The sequence below is a fragment of the Tamandua tetradactyla genome, chromosome 14, assembly GCF_023851605.1.
Source record: "Tamandua tetradactyla isolate mTamTet1 chromosome 14, mTamTet1.pri, whole genome shotgun sequence".
Classification (NCBI taxonomy): domain Eukaryota; kingdom Metazoa; phylum Chordata; class Mammalia; order Pilosa; family Myrmecophagidae; genus Tamandua; species Tamandua tetradactyla.
In genome coordinates this window covers 42968987-42991678 of record NC_135340.1, presented here as the reverse complement: position 1 = coordinate 42991678, position 22692 = coordinate 42968987, and the positions used below count along the sequence as shown (strand labels likewise).

The window sequence follows — 22692 nt, the reverse complement described above, 5'->3', positions numbered from 1 at the left end:
TAGACTGGCAGAATGGATTAAAAAACAGGATCCTTCTATATGCTGTCTACAGGAAACACATCTTAGACCCAAAGATAAATATAGGTTGAAAGTGAAAGGTTAGGAAAAGATATTTCATGCAAATAACAACCAGAAAAGAAGAGAAGTGGCTATACTAATATCCAACAACTTAGCCTTCAAATGTAAAATAGTTAAAAGAGACAAAGAAGGACACTATATACTAATAAAAGGAACAATTAAATAAGAAGACATAACAATCATAAATATTTATGCACCGAACCAGAATGCCCCAAAATACGTGAGGAATACATTGCAAACACTGAAAAGGGAAATAGACACATATACCATAATAGTTGGAGACTTCAATTCACCACTCTCATCAATGGACAGAACATCTAGACAGAGGATCAATAAAGAAATAGAGAATCTGAATATTACTATAAATGAGCTAGACTTAACAGACATTTATTACATCCCACAACAGCAGGATACACCTTTTACTCAAGTGCTCATGGATCATTCTCAAAGATAGACCATATGCTGGGTCACAAAGCAAGTCTTAACAAATTTAAAAAGATTGAAATCATACACAACACTTTCTCGAATCATAAAGGAATGAAGTTGGAAATCAATAATAGGCGGAGTGCCAGAAAATTCACAGATACATGGAGGCTCAACAACACACTCTTAAACAACAACTGGGTCAAAGAAGAAATTGCAAGAGAAATTAGTAAATACCTAGAGGCGAATGAAAATGAAAACACAACATATCAAAACTTATGGGATGCAGCAAAGGCAGTGCTAAGAGGGAAATTTATTGCCCTAAATGCCTTTATCAGAAAAGAAGAAAAGGCAAAAATGCAGGAATTAACTGTCCACTTGGAATAACTGGAGAAAGAGCAGCAAACTAATCCCAAAGCAAGCAAAAGGAAAGAAATAACAAAGATTAGAGCAGAAATAAATGAAATTGAAAACATGAAAACAATAGAGAAAATCAATAAGACCAGAAGTTGGTTCTATGAGAAAATCAATAAGATCGATGGGCCCTTATCAAGATTGACAAAAAGAAGAAGAGAGAGGATGCAAATAAATAAGATCAGAAATGGAAAAGGAGACATAACTACTGACCTCACAGAAATAAAGGAGGTAATAACAGGATACTATGAACAACTTTACGCTAATAAATACAACAGTTTAGATGAAATGGACGGGTTCCTGGAAAGACATGAACAACCAACTTTGACTCAAGAAGAAATAGATGACCTCAACAAACCAATCACAAGTAAAGAAATTGAATCAGTCATTCAAAAGCTTCCTAAAAAGAAAAGTCCAGGACCAGACGGCTTCACATGTGAATTCTATCAAATATTCCAGAAAGAATTAGTACCAACTCTCCTCAAACTCTTCAAAAAACCGAAGTGGAGGGAAAACTACCTAATTCATTTTACGAAGCCAACATCATCCTCATACCAAAACCAGGCAAAGATATTACAAAAAAAGAAAACTACAGACCAATCTCTCTAATGAATATAGATGCAAAAATCCTCAATAAAATTCTAGCAAATCGTATCCAACAACACATTAAAAGAATTATACATCATGACCAAGTAGGATTCATCCCAGATATGCAAGGATGGTTCAACATAAGAAAAGCAATTAATGTAATACACCATATCAACAAATCAAAGCAGAAAAATCACATCATCATCTCAATTGATGCAGAGAAGGCATTTGACAAGATTCAACATCTTTTCCTGTTGAAAACACTTCAAAAGATAGGAATACAAGGGAACTTCCTTAAAATGATAGAGGGAATATATGAAAAACCCACAGCTAATATCATCCTCAATCGGGAAAGATTGAAAACTTTCCCCCTAAGATCAGGAACAAGACAAGGATGTCCACTATCACCACTATTATTCAACATTGTCTTGGAGGTTCTAGGCAGAGCAATTAGACAGGAAAAAAGAAGTACAAGGCATCAAAATGGGAAAGGAAGAAGTAAAACTATCACTGTTTGCAGACGATATGATACTATACATCGAAAACCCAGAAAAATCCACAACAAAACTACTAGAGCTAATAAATGAGTACAGCAAAGTAGCAGGTTACAAGATCAACATTCAAAAATCTGTAGCATTTCTATTCACTAATAATGAACAAGCTGAGGGGGAAATCAAGAAATGACTCCCATTTACAATTGCAACTAAAAGAATAAAATACCTAGGAATAAATTTGACTAAAGAGACAAAAAACATATATAAAGAAAACTACAAAAAACTGCTAAAAGAAATCACAAAAGACCTAAATAGATGAAAGGGCATACCGTGTTCATGGATTGGAAGACTAAATATAGTTAAGATTGATCTACAGATTCAATGCAATACCAATCAAAATCGCAACAACTTATTTTTCAGAAATAGAAAAACCAATAGGCAAATTTATATGGAAGGGCAGGGTGCCCCGAATTGCAAAAAACATCTTGAGGAAAAAAAAACGAAGATGGAGGTCTCGCGCTGCCGGACTTTAAGGCATATTATGAAGCCACAGTGGTCAAAACAGCATGGTATTGGCATAAAGATAGATATATCGACCAATGGAATCAAATAGAGTGCTCAGATATAGACCCTCTCATCTATGGACATTTGATCTTTGATAAGGCACTCAAGCCAACTCACCTGGGACAGAACAGTCTCTTCAATAAATGGTGCCTAGAGAACTGGATATCCATATGCAAAAGAATGAAAGAAGACCCATATCTCACACCCTATACAAAAGTTAATTCAAAATGGATCAAAGATCTAAACATTAAGTCTAAGACCATAAAACAGTTAGAGGAAAATGTAGGGAGATATCTTACAAAACTTAGAATTGGAGGTGGTTTTATGGACCTTAAACCTAAAGCAGGAGCCCTGAAGAAGAAAATAAATAAATGGGAGCTCCTCAAAATTAAACACTTTTGTGCATCAAAGAACTTCATCAAGAATGTAGAAAGACAGCCTACACAATGGGAATCAATATTTGGAAACGACATATCAGATAAAGGTCTAGTATCCAGAATTTATAAAGAGATTGTTCAACTCAACAACAAAAAGACAGCCAACCCAATTACAAAATGGGAAAAAGACTTGAACAGACACCTACCAGAAGAGGAAATACAAATGGCCAAAAGGCACATGAAGAGATGCTCAATGTCCCTGGCCATTAGAGAAATTCAAATCAAAACCACAATGAGGTATCATCTCACACCCACCAGAATGACCATTATCAACAAAACAGAAAATGACAAGTGCTGGAGAGGATGCAGAGAAAGAGGCACACTTATCCACTGTTGGTGGGAATGTGAAATGGTACAACCACTGTGGAAGGCATTTTGGTGGTTCCTCAAAAAGCTGAATATAGAATTGCAGTACGACCCAGCAATACCATTGCTGGGAATCTACTCAAAGGACTTTAGAGCAAAGACACAAAGGGATATTTGCACACCAATGTTTATAGCAGCGTTATTTACAATTGCAAAGAGATGGAAACAGCCAAAATGTCCATCAACAGAAGAATGGCTAAACAAATGTGGTATGTACATGCGATGGAATATGATGCAGCTTTAAGACAGGATAAACTTATGAAGCAAGTAATAACATGGATGGATCTAGAGAACATTATGCTGAGTGAGTCTAGCCAAAAACTAAAGGACAAATACTGTATGGTCCCACTGATGTGAACGGACATTCGAGAATAAACTTGGAATATGTCATTGGTAACACAGTCCAGTAGGAGGTAGAAACAGGGTAAGATAATGGGTAATTGGAGCTGAGGAGATACAGACTGTGCAACAGAGCTAGATACAAAAACCCAAAAATGGACAGCACAATAATACCTAATTGTAAAGTAATCATGTTAAAACACTGAATAAAGCTGCATCTGAGCTATAGGTTTTGTTTGTTTGTTTGTTTGTTTGTTTTGTTTCTTTTTTGTTTATTATTATTATTATTATTATTACTTTTTTTTCTCTATATTGACATTCTATATCTTTTTCAGTTATATTGCTAGTTCTTCTAAACCGATGCAAATGTACTAAGAAACGATGATCATGCAACTATGTGATGATGTTAAGACTTACTGATTGCATATGTAGAATGGTATGATTTCTAAATGTTGGGTTAATTTCTTTTCTTTTTCCGTTACTTAATAAAAAAAGTGATAGGGGGTGAAGTTTTACATTCTTTAATCATTAACATCTGTCCTCAGTCAGGTAGACAGGTCTGCACAGTGACTTGGTCTCAAAATGAGGGAGGGGATGGGTCCAGGTCCAGGGTCCTTAGAGGAATAGTAAGAAATGCTCATTAATAATGATTTAAAGGTTAAATATAAGAACCCAAGGAACTCTTTGGTATCTTACAAAGTCCCTTTATATTCCAGTGGAAGCACAGTTATAAACAAACAATACAATGAAGAACTGATAGAGTTAAAGGGCTCCAGAAAAATGTAAGTATTCAGTAAGGACATGTGTTTTATGATAAAGTCAGGACTCTGATAGAACCTAGAACCCTGAAATGCTGTAACCAAGCTTTTAGTATTTATCATATAATCTGGTATGTTACAGTACACTTTTTTTTACTTTAGAACTTTGTAAGGACAAACAAACACCCTCATGCTAATAGAGGAACTTGAGTCAGCCATTCACTGGCTCAAACAGTCTTACTCCTTGACATTTGTAAATTGTTTCAGCCTAAACTTGCTATTGAACTGATAAATATGCCACCCTTCCTCTCTGCTTGCGCTTGCTATTGAATGATAACTATTTCTCCCCTTCTGCTTACACTTACCATTGAAATTACAATGAGTTCATCACCCCTTGTTAGAATCCATAAAAACCTTGAGTACCTTAGACTCAGGGAGGAAGATTTTTAGGCCAGTAGGCCATCTTATCTCCTGATTTGTGCCTAGCAATAAACTCTATGTCTCTTTGAAACTTTGGTGTCTAGGAATTGGTTATTTGAATACACCAGGCAGAGAACTCACCATCTTTGTCCAGTATCAATATGAGATGTACACATCTTGATATATATCCATAAAAATGTTAGTTCTACAGATTCTCTCAATATATTGAGCTAGAACTTCCTTCCATTCCTAACTCTTTAGGGCCTGGTTCAATTTCCTTTCAAAATTATAACTACAGTAAATCCAAGCATAACCCCCTGGAACATTCTGAGCCTTAAGAAGGAGAAATGGTCCACACAGTGATGTGGCTTCGAAAATTAGCTTTCACATACTGGAAGCCATGGACATACTCTTGTTATTTGACTTTTTTCAATAGCCTATAAAGAATTAATACACCATAAAATACACCCAATTTAATTATGTAAGTAGATGTTTAATATATAAACAAAGTTGTGCAAAACTTATGATGATCTCATTTTGAAACACATTCCTCATCCCCCAAAGGAAATGGTGTTCCCATTAGTAGGTACTCCCTATGTGACACATCCTTACAATCGGATACTATTTGATAATAAAAGAGAATCAAGCACAGATACATGCTACAATATTGATGAAACAGGAAAACATTAGGCTAAGTAAAAGAAGTCAGACACAAAAAAACAGATCTCTATTTCCCACCCTCTCTACCACTAAACAACCACTTTCATTCTGCTAGACTACCAAAACAGAATGTACCAGAAATGAGCTGACTTTTAACAATGGGCATGGTTTCAATTTGCTAGAGATATGAGATTTGGTTTGACTTTTCAATGGGAATTTATTAATTTACAAATTTATAGTTCTAAGGCCATAACAATGTCCAAATTAAGGTTTTAAGAAAGAGATACCTTCTCTGATGAAAGTCTGCTGGCAATTGGGGTTCTTCTGTCACATGAGAAGTCATGTGGTGACATCTGCTGGTTCTTCATTCCCATGTCTTGTTGCTTTCAGTTTCTGGTTCCAATGGTTTCCTCCCTGAGCTTCTTGGGTCCTTTCTTAACATCTCCAGGGCATTTCCCTCTAAACTTTCTGGACTTTTACTGTCTTTTATCATTTTCACAAAGGATTCCAGTACAGGGATTAAGATCCTACTTGAATAGGCTGGGTCACATCTCAAATGAAATAGCTTAACCAAAAGATCCCACCCACAATAGGTCTGCCACTACAGAAATGAATTAAAAAATCATGGTCTTTTCTGCTGTATGTAACAGATTCAAACCAGCAAAGTAATTTATTAGTTTATAGGACCAAGTAAGTGCTCAAATCAATTCATTATCAAGATGATACCTTCTTACTGAAGACAGGCTGCAGTGGTGCTGGACTACCCTATTCCTTCCATATGCAAAATACATTCTTTCCATTACAATATTTTTAAAAGTGTAAATCATTTCAGTAACAATATTAAGTACAAAATCTCATCAAAATCTGTTATAGGTGTTGTCTGTCCTGGGGTAAAATTCCCTTCCGGCAGTGGACCTGTAAAACTTACAACAAGTTATCTGCTCCCAATATACAATGGAGGGACAGTTAAAGAATAGCATTCCCATTACCATAGGAAGAAATTGAATAAAAACATGGAGCACTAGTCCCAAAGAATTATGTAAACCTTCCAGACATACTTCATTAGATTTTGAGATCTAAGGGTCATTTGTAGAACTATGCCTTGTCTTCTTGCCCTGATGGAGTGACAGTGTCACCATTTTCAAGGGGGTTGCACAGAAGCCATGCTTTTCGCTCCACCCTCATCAACTACATTTGGTGGTGGCCAAATTCTAGGTTCCACCATTCTCAAGCATCAGCGCAACACTGGACTGTCTACAATCTCTGGAGACACAGACACAACCCCTCAGAATAGTGGGGGTGCTGGCCAAACTCTCTTTTATCCCACAGTAATGTGCTCCACACTCTCTGAAGATGGGGGCAGCAGTACTCTTCCTGAACAAAAAGGCAGAGGACCACCATTTCCAAACTTGGGGGCATACTCACATATTCTATATACATGGGTGCATCTGCTCTCTTCATCTGAGATTTCTTTGCTCCTGACTTCATCTACCATGGTCCTGCCATTGATGTTATTTCTACTTCAATATGCCCCTTTTCTGCCACTTTAAGTCCAAGCTGGCAGTGGTTCCATTTATACAGATCTCACAACAAACTTGTTGGTTTTGCATGCAGCATGCATGGATCCCACCATTGGACAGTTGACTTTGCACAGACTCTTTCTGAATAGCTCCATCTCCAAACCTGACTTGCACTGATGTGGCTGACTGGTCCATGTTCAGTTAAATCCTCACATGGGGCACTATCCTCTGGGGACTTACTTTCTGGAACTCAGAATTATCCAAACCATTAATTTCTGGTTTCTTTGTACCAAAGAACTCAGTTCCCAACTTATCACTTTCCTCTCACATTAACCTGCAAGAAAGAACCAGAACGTGGTTTCCACATTTAGTTTGGAAATTGTGTCAGCTAAATATCCAAGCTCATCACATTCAAATTCTGCTTTCCATCTGACATCAGGATTCAATTTTGCCAAATTTTCTACCACTTTAAACAAAGGTTGCCTTTCTTCTAACTTGCAATGACACATTCATAATTTCTGTTTAATTCCTCCTCAGAAATACCACTATTGCCCATATTTCTACCAACATTCTCTTCAGAACAATATAGGCCTTTTCTATTAAGCACCCCACAATTCTTCCAGAATCTTCCTCTTACCCACTTATAAAGTCATTCCAACATTTTTGCTATTTGCAATAAAAGCACCCCACTCTCTGTATAAAAGCTGTAATAATTTGTTCATACAGACCTCACAACAAACTTGTTGGTTTTGCATGCAGTACACAGGGATCCAAATTAGACCAGTGCTTACTTGACCAAACAACTGGGCATCATTTCATGGATGAGTTGACAGGAACCTAACCATTAGAACCACTAATTTATTCTCTGACTGTATAGATTGGACTATTCCAGACATTTCATATAAATGGAATTATGAAATATGTGGGTTTTTTTGTCCAAAGCAAATTTGTACACATTGCATTTCCTCCAATAAAATTTGAACACAATATCTACTTGGCCTCTTTGAGTTTTGTAGGAAACATATCTCTCATCTTGATATAATCCAACACCTAGTACTGGAATGCTGATAGCTTTGAATGAGATCTGTGCCAGGTCCAAGATGTGATGCAAACAACCCCGACACTTGGGCCATACAATCTCTCAGAACACTTAAGGCCCGGGTAGAGATGGACTGCTTGCTTACAGGGCACCAAGTGGCCATGCTTTTGGAATCATCCATTATGAGTTGGATTTTATTGACTCTGTTATGTTGTAAGTTGAGAAAATATCAGCAGTAGTCCATCATAAGTTTAGAATAGTACATCTAGGAGTAAAACATGCAGGACCAAGAGCACACAAATAAGTTGCATGAGAGCATAGAAGCATGAAGTCTAGAACTTCATATCACCCACCACAATTGAACAAACACCCTTCCCTCATATTATACTGTATGGAGATCCTATATACCAGCTGAAGGAAGAAGAAGAAGTCCAAGCTTAACCTGGTATGTTGGGGCAAGTTAAAAATGGAACATAGCTACATTACAGTCACATCCAAAGGTAGTTTTGAAAGACAGTGGAGAGATAAAGTCTTCCCTATATGTGGCCATGCAAACAAAACCTGTCATCCACTTTGTATGGAAGAAGTAGCCCAAGCTGTAAATATATAAAGATTCCCAAGCAGAAACAAATCACCCACTAGTCAGGTGCTCAGAAAGACACTGACTGGGAGATTGGGTATATGGAGATATGAGGCAGAGATATGTGGATGGATATGTGGAAGAGGGTGTGAGAAAACCGTTATGTTAGAATTGATTGTCCAAAGCATCCCCTACTGCAGTGGCACTGAACAAACAAGTATGCAAAATGACTCAGATTGTTGACATTACTAGACTTTGTCATTTGTCACCCGGAACTGCAACAATGAACACTACCTAGGAATGAATATAACATATATTTATATTTACTATATTTTAATACTAAATATTTTCATTACTTATATAATAAAAAACAGAGGAGTAAGAGGAATAAGAGGAGTCCAGAATATGATGCATTTCAGATCCCTATGTAAGGAAGGAAGGAGGGTTAGACTGAAAGGATCTCACACAATAGTGTATTCTTTAGAAAGTTTCATGCACTTATTGACCATTTGGATTTGTTCTTTTTTAAACTGTCATTCCATTCCTTTAATAATTTTAAAAATTGTTTTTTATATTTTCCTTTTCTAAATTTGGGGTAGTTATTTAAATATTCTGGTTTAAACTCCCTTTTCAAATATACATATGGAGGAAATCTTCTCCCAGTTTGTGACTTATAGCTCCATTTCCTGTGATGTCATTTGATGAGCACAGACTTTTACTTTTGATCCAATTCAATTTAATATATTTTACTGATTAAAACATTGTATCCTGTTGTACAAATATTTGTTTATCCCATGGTCATGAAAACATTAATCTCTGGTTCTATTATGGAAGCTTTAGAGTTCTAGTCTTCACATTTAGTTTTATTATCTGTGTCAAATTAGTGTTCAATATAATGAGGAGAAGGAAAAGTCAAAATTTATTTGTTATACAAATATCTAATTATTCTAGTATCATTTATTAAAAATACCCTCTAATCCCTTTTTTATTATAATTATTTCTTTTTTGAAAATCAGTTGACCATTTATATGGAGGTTTAGTGCCATGGAATTTCTATTTTGTTCTGTATATCTTTTTCCCATCTTTACATCAATATCATATGATTTTAATTACAACCTGTTTATAATAAATCTTGAGAGATTTGTTTTAGCTTGTTAAGATCATCTAAGAATTTCTATATATTTGAATTTTCATAAAAATGTTAATATTCACAAGTCAATTTGTCCAAAACCTGTTTGAAATTTGATTAAAATTGAAACAATTTTATATAATAATTTGAAAATAAATAGCATATCAACAATTGGTCATACAATTCACATACATATATTCCTCCATTTATTTAAGTTTTATTTAATTTATGTTATAGATTTTAAAGAACTGGTCTTGTACATATTCCATTAGATTTAAGAATGGCATTCATTTTTCCCTGGTATTTTTTTTTCCCAAAGCAACAAATAAAATTTCATTTGATAGGGTTTGTTAAGAGGTAAGTGTTTCCAGTTTTTATATATGTAAGTGTCTGAAAATATTCATGGAACATTTGGTGTTTTATAATCAGAGGGTTTGGGGACCTCACAATTTTATGTGAACATAAAATCCTTTTATAATGCTTTTATTAACAACTGGAGTATATCTGCATCCATCAATGATGCGTATTCTCCAATGTAAATGTGCAGGATTATTTCAATATGTGATGTCGTATAACATAAATCTGAGAATTTTTTGTTTATTTTGGAGAAACAGAGCAACTCAATTACTAAAATTTATGAGCACCATGTGTCCTTGAGACTTCTAACCTTTTCCACCATTACCATCTTGCAGTAGAAGTGTATGTACTCTTTAGCAGTAGGTCAAAAGTGCAATAATAGAGTTGCTTCATCTATTCTGTATTCATTCAATGAGCATGGATTAACTATTATATGCGAAGCTTTGTGCTAGATGCTGGAGACATGGAATTTAAAGCTTAAGCACGAGTCAGGCATTAACTGATAATTATGCATATTATTATTGCCACATATGCACAAAAAATGGAAGTTTCAGCATGCTTTAGAGAAGTAAAATAAATAGAAATTAGTCAAAAACATGTAAGATGTATTCTGAAATGTAATAATTCTTCTGGGTATAATACTCTGAGAAGGAGTTAGTTGGGCAAAGAAATCGGTCAAAGGACTGTCCTAGAAACAAAATCCTGAATTAAGATGACTGGTGCTCAGATAGTTTAGTGGTTAGAATGCCTGCCTTCTATGCAGGAGATCTGGGTTCGATTCCCGGACCATGCATTCCCATCCCCCTCCCAAAAAAAGATGACTGGTGCTTTAGAGAACTTCAAAGTAGTCAATGTGGCTGGAACATTATGAAAAAAAATAGATTACACCAAAATTCCAGGGGTAGGCCCATGCCACATAAGGCTTTGAAGACCACTAAGTACTTGGAATTTATTCAAAACACCATGAAATAATTTTAATCTAGCAGGTGACATTAAGAAGTACATTTAATGTCATCACTCTGGATACTTGTAGACAATGCATTGATTGGTGGAAATAATTTATGTGGATATTTAAGAGTAATTACAAACTATTTTACAGTCCAAGCAAGAAATATTGCAGTTTTGAATTGGGAGAAAATATTTAAGATTAACCATTAATGAGTATGCAATTCCAAATTTGGGAGGCACTACTTACTCCACCTTAACCAAATATACACAGACAAATAATCTTTAGTTTATCTTTGTGACAAGGATTACAAACCTAACACAGGCAAATTTGCTGTAGTTTTGTGTAAAGTACTTAAAAATTAAAGTTCTGCACTATATTGCATAAAATCAAAGTGTGTGCTTCTGCTCTTATTTTCCTTTATTGAATTTGAAAGTCATCTGAGTATATTCTTTGTAGTTCTGATGGAATTGTCCTTCCATTGCTTTTCCACTCAGGTATGTTCTTTTATTTACTATACTGTCACATTTATCAATTTTCATTTTTTCCTCATTGATTCGAGAGATTAGAATCCTATTTTCCCACTATTTTGGATATTATTTTAATTTGTATTTGTTCATGAAAGCATAAATTTATGAATGTCATTAGCAATCCATATATATCAAAATCATCTCTAATAATATTTACTACATATGTCATATCAATGATTTTATATATCTGCTTTGTTGCAGATCATGAATTATCATCATATGTTCTAACATCATTAAATAAAAACTAAAATACTTCATCTTCTATGTTTATGTTTCTAGCATAAAAAGTGTGAAACTAATATTATACAGATTGTTCAAATTATCTTAACATGTCTAGAAGGTATGCTAATTATATGGTGATAAGGTCTAGAAGTTCTTCGTGGACATAACATGTTGGGACCTCAATTTTCTCATAGCCTCTTGCATTTTCTTATTTCTCATGGTGTAAATAATAGGGTTTAGTAAGGGTGTGATAACTGTGTAAAATGCAGAAAGAACTTTATTACTTGCAAAACTACTGAATGGCCTAGCATAGATGAAAATGCAAGATCCAAAGAACAGACTGACCACAATGATGTGGGCAGACAATGTGGACAGTGCCTTGGAGAGCCCTTCAGATTATCTTTGTCTCACAGTGGCAAGTATGATAGTGTAAGAGATAAGCAGGAGGAAGAAACAGATCAATGAGAGTAGCCCACTGTCAGCAATGACAAATAATTCCAAGGGATAAGTTTCAATACAAGCAAGCTTGATCACAAGGGGAAAGTCACAGAATTTGTTGTCTATGACATTGTGGCCACAGAAAGGCAAATTCACTGTTAATACCATCTGGCTCATGGTGTGTACAAAACCAATTATCCATGAAGGCATTACACACCTTTTCAGCACCCTGTGGCTGATGATCGCCCTGTAGTGAAGAGGTTTACATATGACCACATATCTGTCAAAAGCCATCACTATCAGAAGAGTCATCTCAGCACCTCCAAAGAAGTGAAAAAAGAACATCTGGGCCATGCAACCCTATTTGGAGATGGTCCTGCGTTCACTGAGCAAGTTTGCAATCATCTTGGGTGTGGTGACAGTGGGGAGGCACATGTCCAGAAAAGAGAGATTTCCAAGGAGGAAGTACATGGGAGAATGGAAGGTGGAATTGAACGTCACTATGACCATAATAAGAATGTTTCCCACCACAGCGGCACTGTAGAGCAAGGAAAATATCACAAAGAAGAAAATCTGGAGCTTGCATGGTCCAGGAAAACTGAGTAAAACAAACTCAGCCACTACAGATCCATTTTTAAGATCCATTTGGTCAATTCATAAATGTTCCAGAAATTCTTTAAATACAAAAAGAATTTTTTAAAAAAACCACAATTAGCACTGATATTTTCATATTTCTATTTGATAAATAATAGTTGGTGATATGAAAACATATTCCTAAACACACCAGCATAACCATGTTCATAATAAGAGATTATTTTATAGGTCACATCACTACTTTGAAATGATATTCTTACCATTAATCCATAACTACAAAACATTTGAAGGAAGGGAAGGAGTATAAATTTCATTCTCTATTGATTTTTTTTACAAATAATAATTTTCAATCACTGGATCTTGACTTTGCCACTAATTTGTTCATATAGAAAGATTAGATAGTAATTACATTGCTACTTAATTTGCCTTTCAATATTATTATATATATTTCCTGTCAGTCTTTGAGTTTTTATCCCAATACAAAAAGAATATAGGACTTGGAAGATGAGTGAATGTTCTTTATCTCTGATATAACTTATTAGGCAATTCTTTAGTTCTAAAACAAGCAAACACACACATACACAGGTACACAGACACATTCACACTCACACACAATTTAGGGACTAACTTACACATGGAAGAAAGTTTTTTAATTCATTCAAATAATTTTGCTCTTTAATTTCTGCTGTGAAATACACTTAGGATTTTAAGAGACTTGGACTCAGGCTCAGATCTTTCTTAGTTTATTTTCTCAAATACATTTACCACCATTGTTCAGAATGAGGAATTTGTGTATTGTGTAAGTATAAGTAAGTAGTGATTTAGAAGTAAACAGAGAAGGGTTTCAATCCTAACTAATATAGATTTTGTTTGCATATATGAACCATACTAATTGTCTTCACTTGTTGTTCAGATTGTTCAGAGAACCTAGAGTGAATCAAATAACAAGGTGATTATTATGTACTCGAACCCATTCCAATATGACAAGCATCACATGCATTTACTCATTTAATGTTCAAAACAATCCCATGAGGTAGAGTATTATCCTCATTGGGGATTTAAGGAAACTGAGGCACAATAATATTTAAAAACCTACCCTGGTTACAAACTAAGAAGGAGCAAAGCTGGTATTCAAGCCCAGTCTGTGGAACCAGAGTCCGTGTTCATAACAATATCTTATGTTGCTTCCAAAATTAAAGGAATATATATTTATAATTAAGTTATTGCTTAAATACTGACTGAATTAATATGTTCTATATTCTACTGATTATTGTCAGAAATACGATTCATAAGTATATTGAGATTCCTCATGTGATGTTTTTTCTTATGAATTAATCAATGCCCTGTATGTAGAGAGTTTTACATTCTCAAGAGACATGATTATCAAATAAAAATAGCAATAAATCATATGACACAACATCTAATGCAGGACAGGGTATATGCAAAATGTAAAATTTTAAAGAAATGGAGAGGAATGTTGGGAGATAATTTCAGATACAACTTTAGGCTTCATTGTTATTATCTTCAAAATACTTTTAACAAAATAAACAATCTGCCTGATCAGTAACAGGATGAAGCTTAGAGTATAAGGATTTATGGTGAGAAAAGAATTAAGAGAAATGAATAATAAGAATAATGTATTTATAAAGGTAGAATTAAAGAAACATATGAAAATGCATAGGGAGTATGTAATTTTTTCCTCCAATGACCTGTAACTGTCTCCTTGTTTCCCTTTCTACCCAGGCTCCTGCCCAAAACTCTGTCAACATTAACCATTGTCCATTTTTAATTCCAATTGTTTTCCTACCATACATGTATAATTAAATAAATGGATAATAATTACAAATAAGAAAAATAAAAAATAAAAATAATGTAGTCCATATAGATTAACCTCTAGGAACACACAGAATAGATGTTGAATGATGGGACACATGGACGTAGAGGAGCACACAAAGGTCAGCCACCACAGCACACTTTTGAAGGGCTATGCTACATGATTACTATGAAAGTGAAGAGGAATTTTACTTTTGAGATTGGGGGAGTAATTGCATTACTTAGATGCAGTTTGGACAAATGACAAGGGTTGATAATTATTAGACTGAATGAAAATGCTAGCTATAATTTGAGAATTAAAAACTTTTCTATATGGAATTCATACCCTGTGATACAACAAAAATACTTGCCTATGAATTAAATGCAATTACTACAATAAAATGATTAAGAAAGCTGTATTTGGGACTTGTATCCTTATTTCAGAGAGAAAGTTGACATTCAATTTTGTTGGTGACTTTACCTGTATTTTTTCCACTTATTTCTCCCCTCCCTTTCCTAAAGAAGTTTTCTAAAAATATTTCATTAGGGCTAAACTAAACACGTGTTTAAGAGTACAGTCAATATAAATGAAAGGAAATAAATTATCATGAAATTTATTAAAAAAACCTATTGTTGAGGAAAATGTTCTTCCTCTTGAAATGATCAATTTCACATTTCAAAATATTTTACTCAATAATTTATGATGTATTCTGAAGAAAATTGGAAGTAGGATAAAACATATTAGAGCTTGGAGGGAGCTCTTAATCATTTATTCTCCACATTTAATTTAATAAATGAAAAATCAAGACACATAATTAAGTAAATCTAAATAGTTTTGACCACTTATTCACTTTCTCCAGTTCCTTCTCCAACTGTCAATACAATATGCTTACTTTAATATTCTACATTTGAAACTTGTAGAAAAATAAAATTTCCTTATTTTCAAAAAATTATATTTTCAGCTTTTCCATTATTTTTCAATGATAGCATGGGTCATCTGTATGTTCAGGATTCAATTTTCTTAATTTTATTCATTATATTTAATCATTAACCATCTCTTCACTATTCTACTTTGAAATATCATTTTGAGTGAATAGTTTCTTTAATTTTTCATATAAATTTCTGGTTCCAGTTCACTGCACAAATCTTTTCTGTGATCTCCCATTCAGAGGGAAGATTTGATACCCTCAAAGCCACAGCTCTTTTCCTTCCAGCTAATGCAAAATCAATTAAATTACTATCCTCAGTATATTAAACTTTTAATGAATTAGCTTTCTATAATATTTCTACTTACCTGTTCTAAAGGCACAATCTGAGGGACTACACGTTCACTTGGCTACTTAAAATTTAAAATCTGTTTTTCTTTATTTTTCTTTGATGTTCTGCATATGATTTGGCATGCATTTTTCTGTCTCTTTTTATAAAGGTATGACTACTTTGGAGACAGAATCACTGGAGCTTTGGGAATCCAAATTTCATCGAGAGTTGTTAAAGCAAATGTAAAACAACTGGTATGATCAGGAGAAATGTTTGCACTTAATTTTTGGACCTCTAATATACTATGCTTCTCTATGGCTTCATTAAAACAGGTGTGGTTGTCTGGAGCTGTATGTACCGTGGAAAAATGTATTCTTAAATTTAATCCATTACATGAACCCTTTGTAAGTAGGACCTTTTGACAAGGTTGCTTCATTCAAGTTGCAGTCCACCTCAATCAGAATGGGTCAATCATAGTACTGTATTCCTTTATAAGCAGAATGGAATTCATACAGAAAGGGAGAAAGTCAGATAGAGCAGTCAGAATATGAAATTCAGTGGGATCTGGAAGAGAAGGGAGAGGCCAGTGAGGCCACCATGTACATTGCCATGTAAAAGAGGTGCCCAGGACATCAGGATCCCCAGCAGCCAGACCCAGGAGGCCACAATCTCTGGGGAGAAAGCAAACCCTCGCTGGTGCCTTAATTTGAACTTTTTCCTCACCCCAAAACCATAAACCATTAAATTCCCATTGTTTGAACCAACCCATTACATGGTATTTGTTGAACAGCCCAGGAAACTAAAGCAACAAATGGAGAATGTTTATTGATTATGATACAGTAAGTGTTCTTAAATAAAATAATGTGGTCACCTGCAATGGCAGTTGCCTGGGAGTGACCCCTTTCCAAGGTTTAGCAGGCACTTTCCGAAAGATTAAAATGGACCAAGGACTGGACGTAATGGGAATGTGAAGCATACCCAATAAAGTTGCAAACTGAGCATTTTGTGATAAATTGGTGTTGGAAAGGTATGGAAAGGTATTCAATTAAAAATGGATACAAATACTATACTAACCAGTATATATCTGTTTCATACTTTGTAAGAACATCCTAGGTAATGAATAACTTAAATGTCAACCAATCATTGTAACTTTTCACTTGGAAATCCCCTCATTGCCTTTAGAGATAGCTCTAACCTGCTTGCCAACGTGAGACACTCACTACAACTTCCCAGGTTTGAGAGCTCCCTGCTCTGACAGTCTCTCTTTCAATAAACCTGCAGCTTTGATTATATTGGTGACTTTTATTCTTTGGACTGTGTAATCTTTTATTTAGCAGGCCTTTCCTTTCTTTCACATTGCTCCCAAGTTGTCCTCTTACTCCCAGTAAAATTGCATGTACCATTTTTAGATCAACCATCTCCAAAGTTTTTGACTATGCTCTCTTTAATATATTTATTCACATGTTTTATAAACTTACTAATAAAAGCATGTGTTAAAGATAACATAAAGCATTAATTAGACATTTTAAAAGATAAAACACATGTATGTTAAATATATTAAAATTTTATATTAAATATTAAAGATGCAACTGACTTTTATGCTCACTAAATATTGATAATTATTTTTGCATTTAGGTAGATTGCTATGAGATTTTTAGAGAATATCTATGTGGCACAAATAGGTATGATGTGGCACATCATAGATTATGATGATTTCATAATCATTAACTTTTAAAAAAATTTTTTTATTAATCAAAAAAAGAAAAGAAATTAACACAACATTTAGAAATCATTCCATTCTACACATGCACTCAGTAATTCTTAGTATCATCACATAGATGTATGATCATCATTTCTTAGTACATTTGCATCGATTTAGGAAAAGAACTAGCAAAACAGCAGAAAAAGATATAGAATGTTAATATAGAGAAGAGAATTAAAATAATAATACTAATTATATATATATATATATATATATATATATATATATATAAAGGAAAAAGAAAAAAACAAAAACAAAAGATACAAACAAACAAACCAACAAACAAAAAACTATATTTCAGGTGCAGCTTCATTCAGTGTTCCAACATAGTTACATTACACTTAGGTATTTGTGCTGTCCATTTTTGAGTTTTTGTATCTAGTCCTGTTGCACAGTCTGTATCCCTTCAGCTCCAATTACCCATTATCTTACCCTGTTTCTAACTCCTGCTGGACTCTGTTACCAATGATATATTCCAAGCTGATTCTTGAATATCGGTTCACATCAGTGGGACCATACAGTATTTGTCCTTTAGTTTTTGGCTAGACTCACTCAGCATAATGTTCTCTAGGTCCATCCATGGTATTACATGCTTCATAAGTTTAGTCTGTCTTAAAGCTGCATAATATTCCATCGTAGGTATACGCCACAGTTTGTTTAGTCACTCGTCTGTTGATGGACATTTTGGCTGTTTCCATCTATTTGCAATTGTAGATAATGCTGCTATAAACACTGGTGTGCAAATGTCCGTCTGTGTTTCTTTGCCCTTAAGTCCTTTGAGTAGATACCTAGCAGTGGTATTGCTGGGTCGTAATCCATTCTGCCAGTCTATGTCTTTTGGTTGGGAAATTCAGTCCATTAACTTTCAGTGTTATTACTGTTTGGATAATATTTTCCTCTACCATTTTGGCTTTTGTATTATATATATATCATATCTGATTTTCCTTCTTTCTACACTTTACTCCATACCTCTCTCTTCTGTCTTTTAATATCTGATTCTAGTGCTCCCTTTATTATTTCTTGCAGAGCTGGTCTCTTGGTCACAAATTCTCTCAGTGACTTTTTGTCTGAGAATGTTTTAATTTCTCCTTCATTTTTGAAGGACAATTTTGCTGGATATAGAAGTCTTGGTTGGAAGTTTTTCTCTTTTAGTAATTTAAATATATCATCCCACTGTCTTCTAGCCTCCATGGTTTCTGCTGAGAAATCTACACATAGTCTTATTGGGTTTCCCTTGTATGTGACAGATTGTTTTTCTCTTGCTGCTTTCAAGATTCTCTCTTTCTCTTTGACCTCTGACAAAGTGCGCTGCACTTCTTGGATATGTAAATTTAGGTCTTTCATAAGAGTTGGGAAATTTTCAGTGATAATTTCTTCCATTAGTTTTTCTCCTCCTTTTCCCTTCTCTTCTCCTTCTGGGACACCCACAACACATATATTTGTGCGTTTCATATTGTCATTCAGTTCCCTGATCCCCTGCTCAAGTTTTTCCATTCTTTTCCCTATAGTTTCTGTTTCTTTTTGGAATTCAGATGTTCCATCCTCCAGTTCACTAATTGTAGCTTCTGTCTCTTTAGATCTACCATTGTAGGTATCCATTGTTTTTTCCATTTTTTCTTCTTTGTCCTTCACTCCCATAAGTTCTGTGATTTGTTTTTTCAGATTTTTTATTTCTTCTTTTTGTTCAGCCCATGTCTTCTTCATGTCCTCCCTCAATTTATTGATTTGGTTTTTGAAGAGGTTTTCCATTTCTGTTCGTATATTCAGCATTAGTTGTCTCAGCTCCTGTATCTCATTTGAACTATTGGTTTGTTCCTTTGACTGGGCCATATCTTCAATTTTCCGAGCATCATCCATTATTTTCTGCTGGTGTCTGGGAATTTGATCAGATTTCCCTGGGTGTGGGACCCGGCTGGTTGAAAGGTTTATCTGTGAAATCTCTGGACTCTGTTTTTCTTTTCCTGCCCAGTAGGTGGTGCTCATGGCGCTCGTCTGTCTGCGGGTCCCACCAGTAAAAGATGCTGTGGCTCCTTTAACTTGCCAATCCGAATCTCGCAGTCGGCCCGGGAAACCGCGCATGGAGGGGGGATTGCCGGCTGCTGCGGCTTGGGGGAGTGCTGGTCCAAATTGCCCAGCTGGCCTGAGATGCCAAGCGTGGTGGGAGGGCCCTGCTATCCAATGTTCCAAGTCAGACCGGGGAGCCACGTGTGTGGAGGGTACCCCAGTCGCCAGCCGCCCCGGCCGGGAAACGTGCGCCCCTCGGGTATCTCACCGCAGCGGATTCTCCCTGCCCGTTCAGCCATTCCAGAATGGGGTACGCTGTCTTTTTGGTCTCTGTCATGGCTCCGGGAGCTATTTCGTATTGTTTCTGTTTCTTTAGTTGCTGTTCTGGAGGAGGAACTAAGACCCGCGCGTCTTACTAAGCCACCATCTTCTCCGGAAGTCCTAATCATTAACCTTTTTATTATAAATATTACAGTAAATGCTTGTTTCACAAGGTGTTGCTTTTATAAAATTAAAACCAAAAATTTCAAAGTCTGCTTTTTTTTTAATAGCTTGTCAACAAATGATGCTATGAATGACTTTCAAGGTGAAATCTTTGTCATTTATCTTCAAATCATTATTTAATTCTTGTCCAATTCACTTTACCCATGGTTTAATATGCATTTATCTCTTAGACATTGTTTTCATTAGTCATTTATGGTTAATGAGAAAATTTTAATATATAAATGCTATAAGCATCCATATGCTTTCTATATCTGCAAGGCAAAACATCTTCCCGTTAGACATAATATATTCTTTTTCTTGATTTTCAAATCACTAGATGTGGTTTCTATGCACTTTTCTGCAGTGCTTACTGGCAAGGAGTTTATTTTATTTATCAATATATTGCTCATTTTAGTCATTTTTCAATGGAAGAAAACACAAGTATTTCCTCAGCCATATGTGGTTTTGTTCTTTTATTATTTAGTAAGATATCCTCAAAAATGCTTTTTATTTCATTTTGTGGAAAATTGCAAACCTTCCACTGATTATCATTTGACTACTAATATTGCAAAGAAAATTGTAGCGATTTGCTTTATGCTTTATATATCTACTTTTTAAAATAGTTTGCTAATCATGATAGGCACAATATATATTGAACATCAATTTCACTGTTAATACTAGTGGAAGTAAATTCGTATTGTAAAAAATGTTTCATAATAATTTAGAATTTTTTTCACCAATATATATTTAGTTCTGATGGCTCATTGCTATTTACTTTTTAGTTTGGCTGGCAGGTTTGTACCAAGTACCACTGGTACGTGCCCCTGCTGCTCGTCCTGGTGGCCAACCCCATCCTGTTCTGGAAGACAGTGGTATCTTTACTAAAAGGAAGACAAGGCATTTACACAGAGAATGAGAGACTGATGGGAGCCATGATCAAGATCCGATTTTTCAAAATAATGCTAGTTTTAAATCTTTGTTGGTTGCTGAATATCATCAATGAAAGCCTCTTATTCTATCTTGAAATGCAACTGAATATCAATGGAAATGCCTTGAAATCTGTCAGAAATGCAACCAAGACCACATGGTTTATTATGGGAATCCTCAATCCAGCCCAGGGGTTTCTCTTGTCTCTGGCCTTCTATGGCTGGACAGGATGCAGCCTGGCTTTTCAGAACCCCAGGAAGGAGATCCAGTGAGAATCAATGGCCACTTCAGAAGCCGAGCAAGCATCCTGCCCCTGTGCGATGGGTGCTTCAAGGAAGACTGGGCTGGGCTGCGGGCACATGTCGGAGGAGGCGCTGAGCATGCTGTCTGAAGGTTCTGACACCAGAACGATTGAAATTCATATTTCCAGCGGGTCTCACCATGCACATGAGGCTGACTCGGTTCCAGGAGCCCAAGGAGACCCATGAGAGAGGCTGTGGTGCTCAGGTCTCACACTTGTCAGACTACACTTCTCCCTCCATAGAAGCACGTTCCTCCTTCCCATCCCTTCTCTGCCATGTGCAGCATCCCCAAACCCCTCCTGTTACAGAGCTTCTTCAAAAAAAACATTTTATAATTGTCCACTTAATTTTATTCATTATAATTAGGATTATCTTTATCCAAGATTTATTAGAGGAAATTATTTTAAGCCACTGATTAACTTTTGAAGAATGTATTTTGTTAAAATAAGAAAGTATAATCTTTAAACTCCTTTAGTTGGCATACCTTCACTGCAATACATAGCAGTATTATGAACAAAGAAAAAGAGAATTGTTTTCAACCCCTCTGTCTTTTGGTGAACTGACTCTTTCCTCAGAAAACTTTAAAAATCATACATAATATATGGCTATGTGACATACAGACAGAATTAAGGTACCAAAAATTTGTGCATTAAATATTAAAATAAATTAAAATTATTATCTCATTTATATTTTCAAATAAAAATAAATAAATGTTCTTTTTTCCCAACATTCAATTAATTATCTAGAGCCAATGTAGGCTCTATTTGGATTGTGGGTTTAAATAACTATTTAACTCAGTCATCTCCTCTGTTTCAACCATGGATTCTGAAACAATTTATTCCTCCAAGTCCTTACTGCTTGCACAAATAGTTCTTTACTTCTTTACTAAAAATTCCACCTAAGTTATTTGTCATGGTAAAATTCTGTGATTTTTTAAATATATCTTCACTTATTCTCAAATATTCAGTACTCTCAACACGTACTGATGTTACAGTGTATCTCTTGGTAGCAGTGATTAGGTTTAGCTTACACTTTTTCCCTCTAACTTAATGTCTTGCTTTTGGGGAATTTAAGTGAATTTGCTTTCTGTTCTCTAATATCCTTCACTCAAAGAAGAATGCTAAATATACTATTCTTTCATTTCCCCTGAAGAAAATTCTAAGACAGCATTTATTTGTTTTCTGGCAGCATATTAATTAAAGTGGAGCTTTAGTCTTTCTAATGGCTGGCAGTTGAAGGATTCCTCCTG

The 22692-nt window shown here is 35.1% G+C and overlaps 1 protein-coding gene across 1 annotated transcript; it reads right to left on the bottom strand.

Annotated features, from left to right (window-relative positions):
- Positions 1 to 12008: 12008 nt before the first annotated feature.
- LOC143655027 (olfactory receptor 4L1-like) lies at positions 12009 to 12947 on the bottom strand. Its single transcript, XM_077126597.1, is given in 1 exon segment — positions 12009 to 12947. A coding segment is annotated over 1 exon segment (939 nt).
- Positions 12948 to 22692: the final 9745 nt, after the last annotated feature.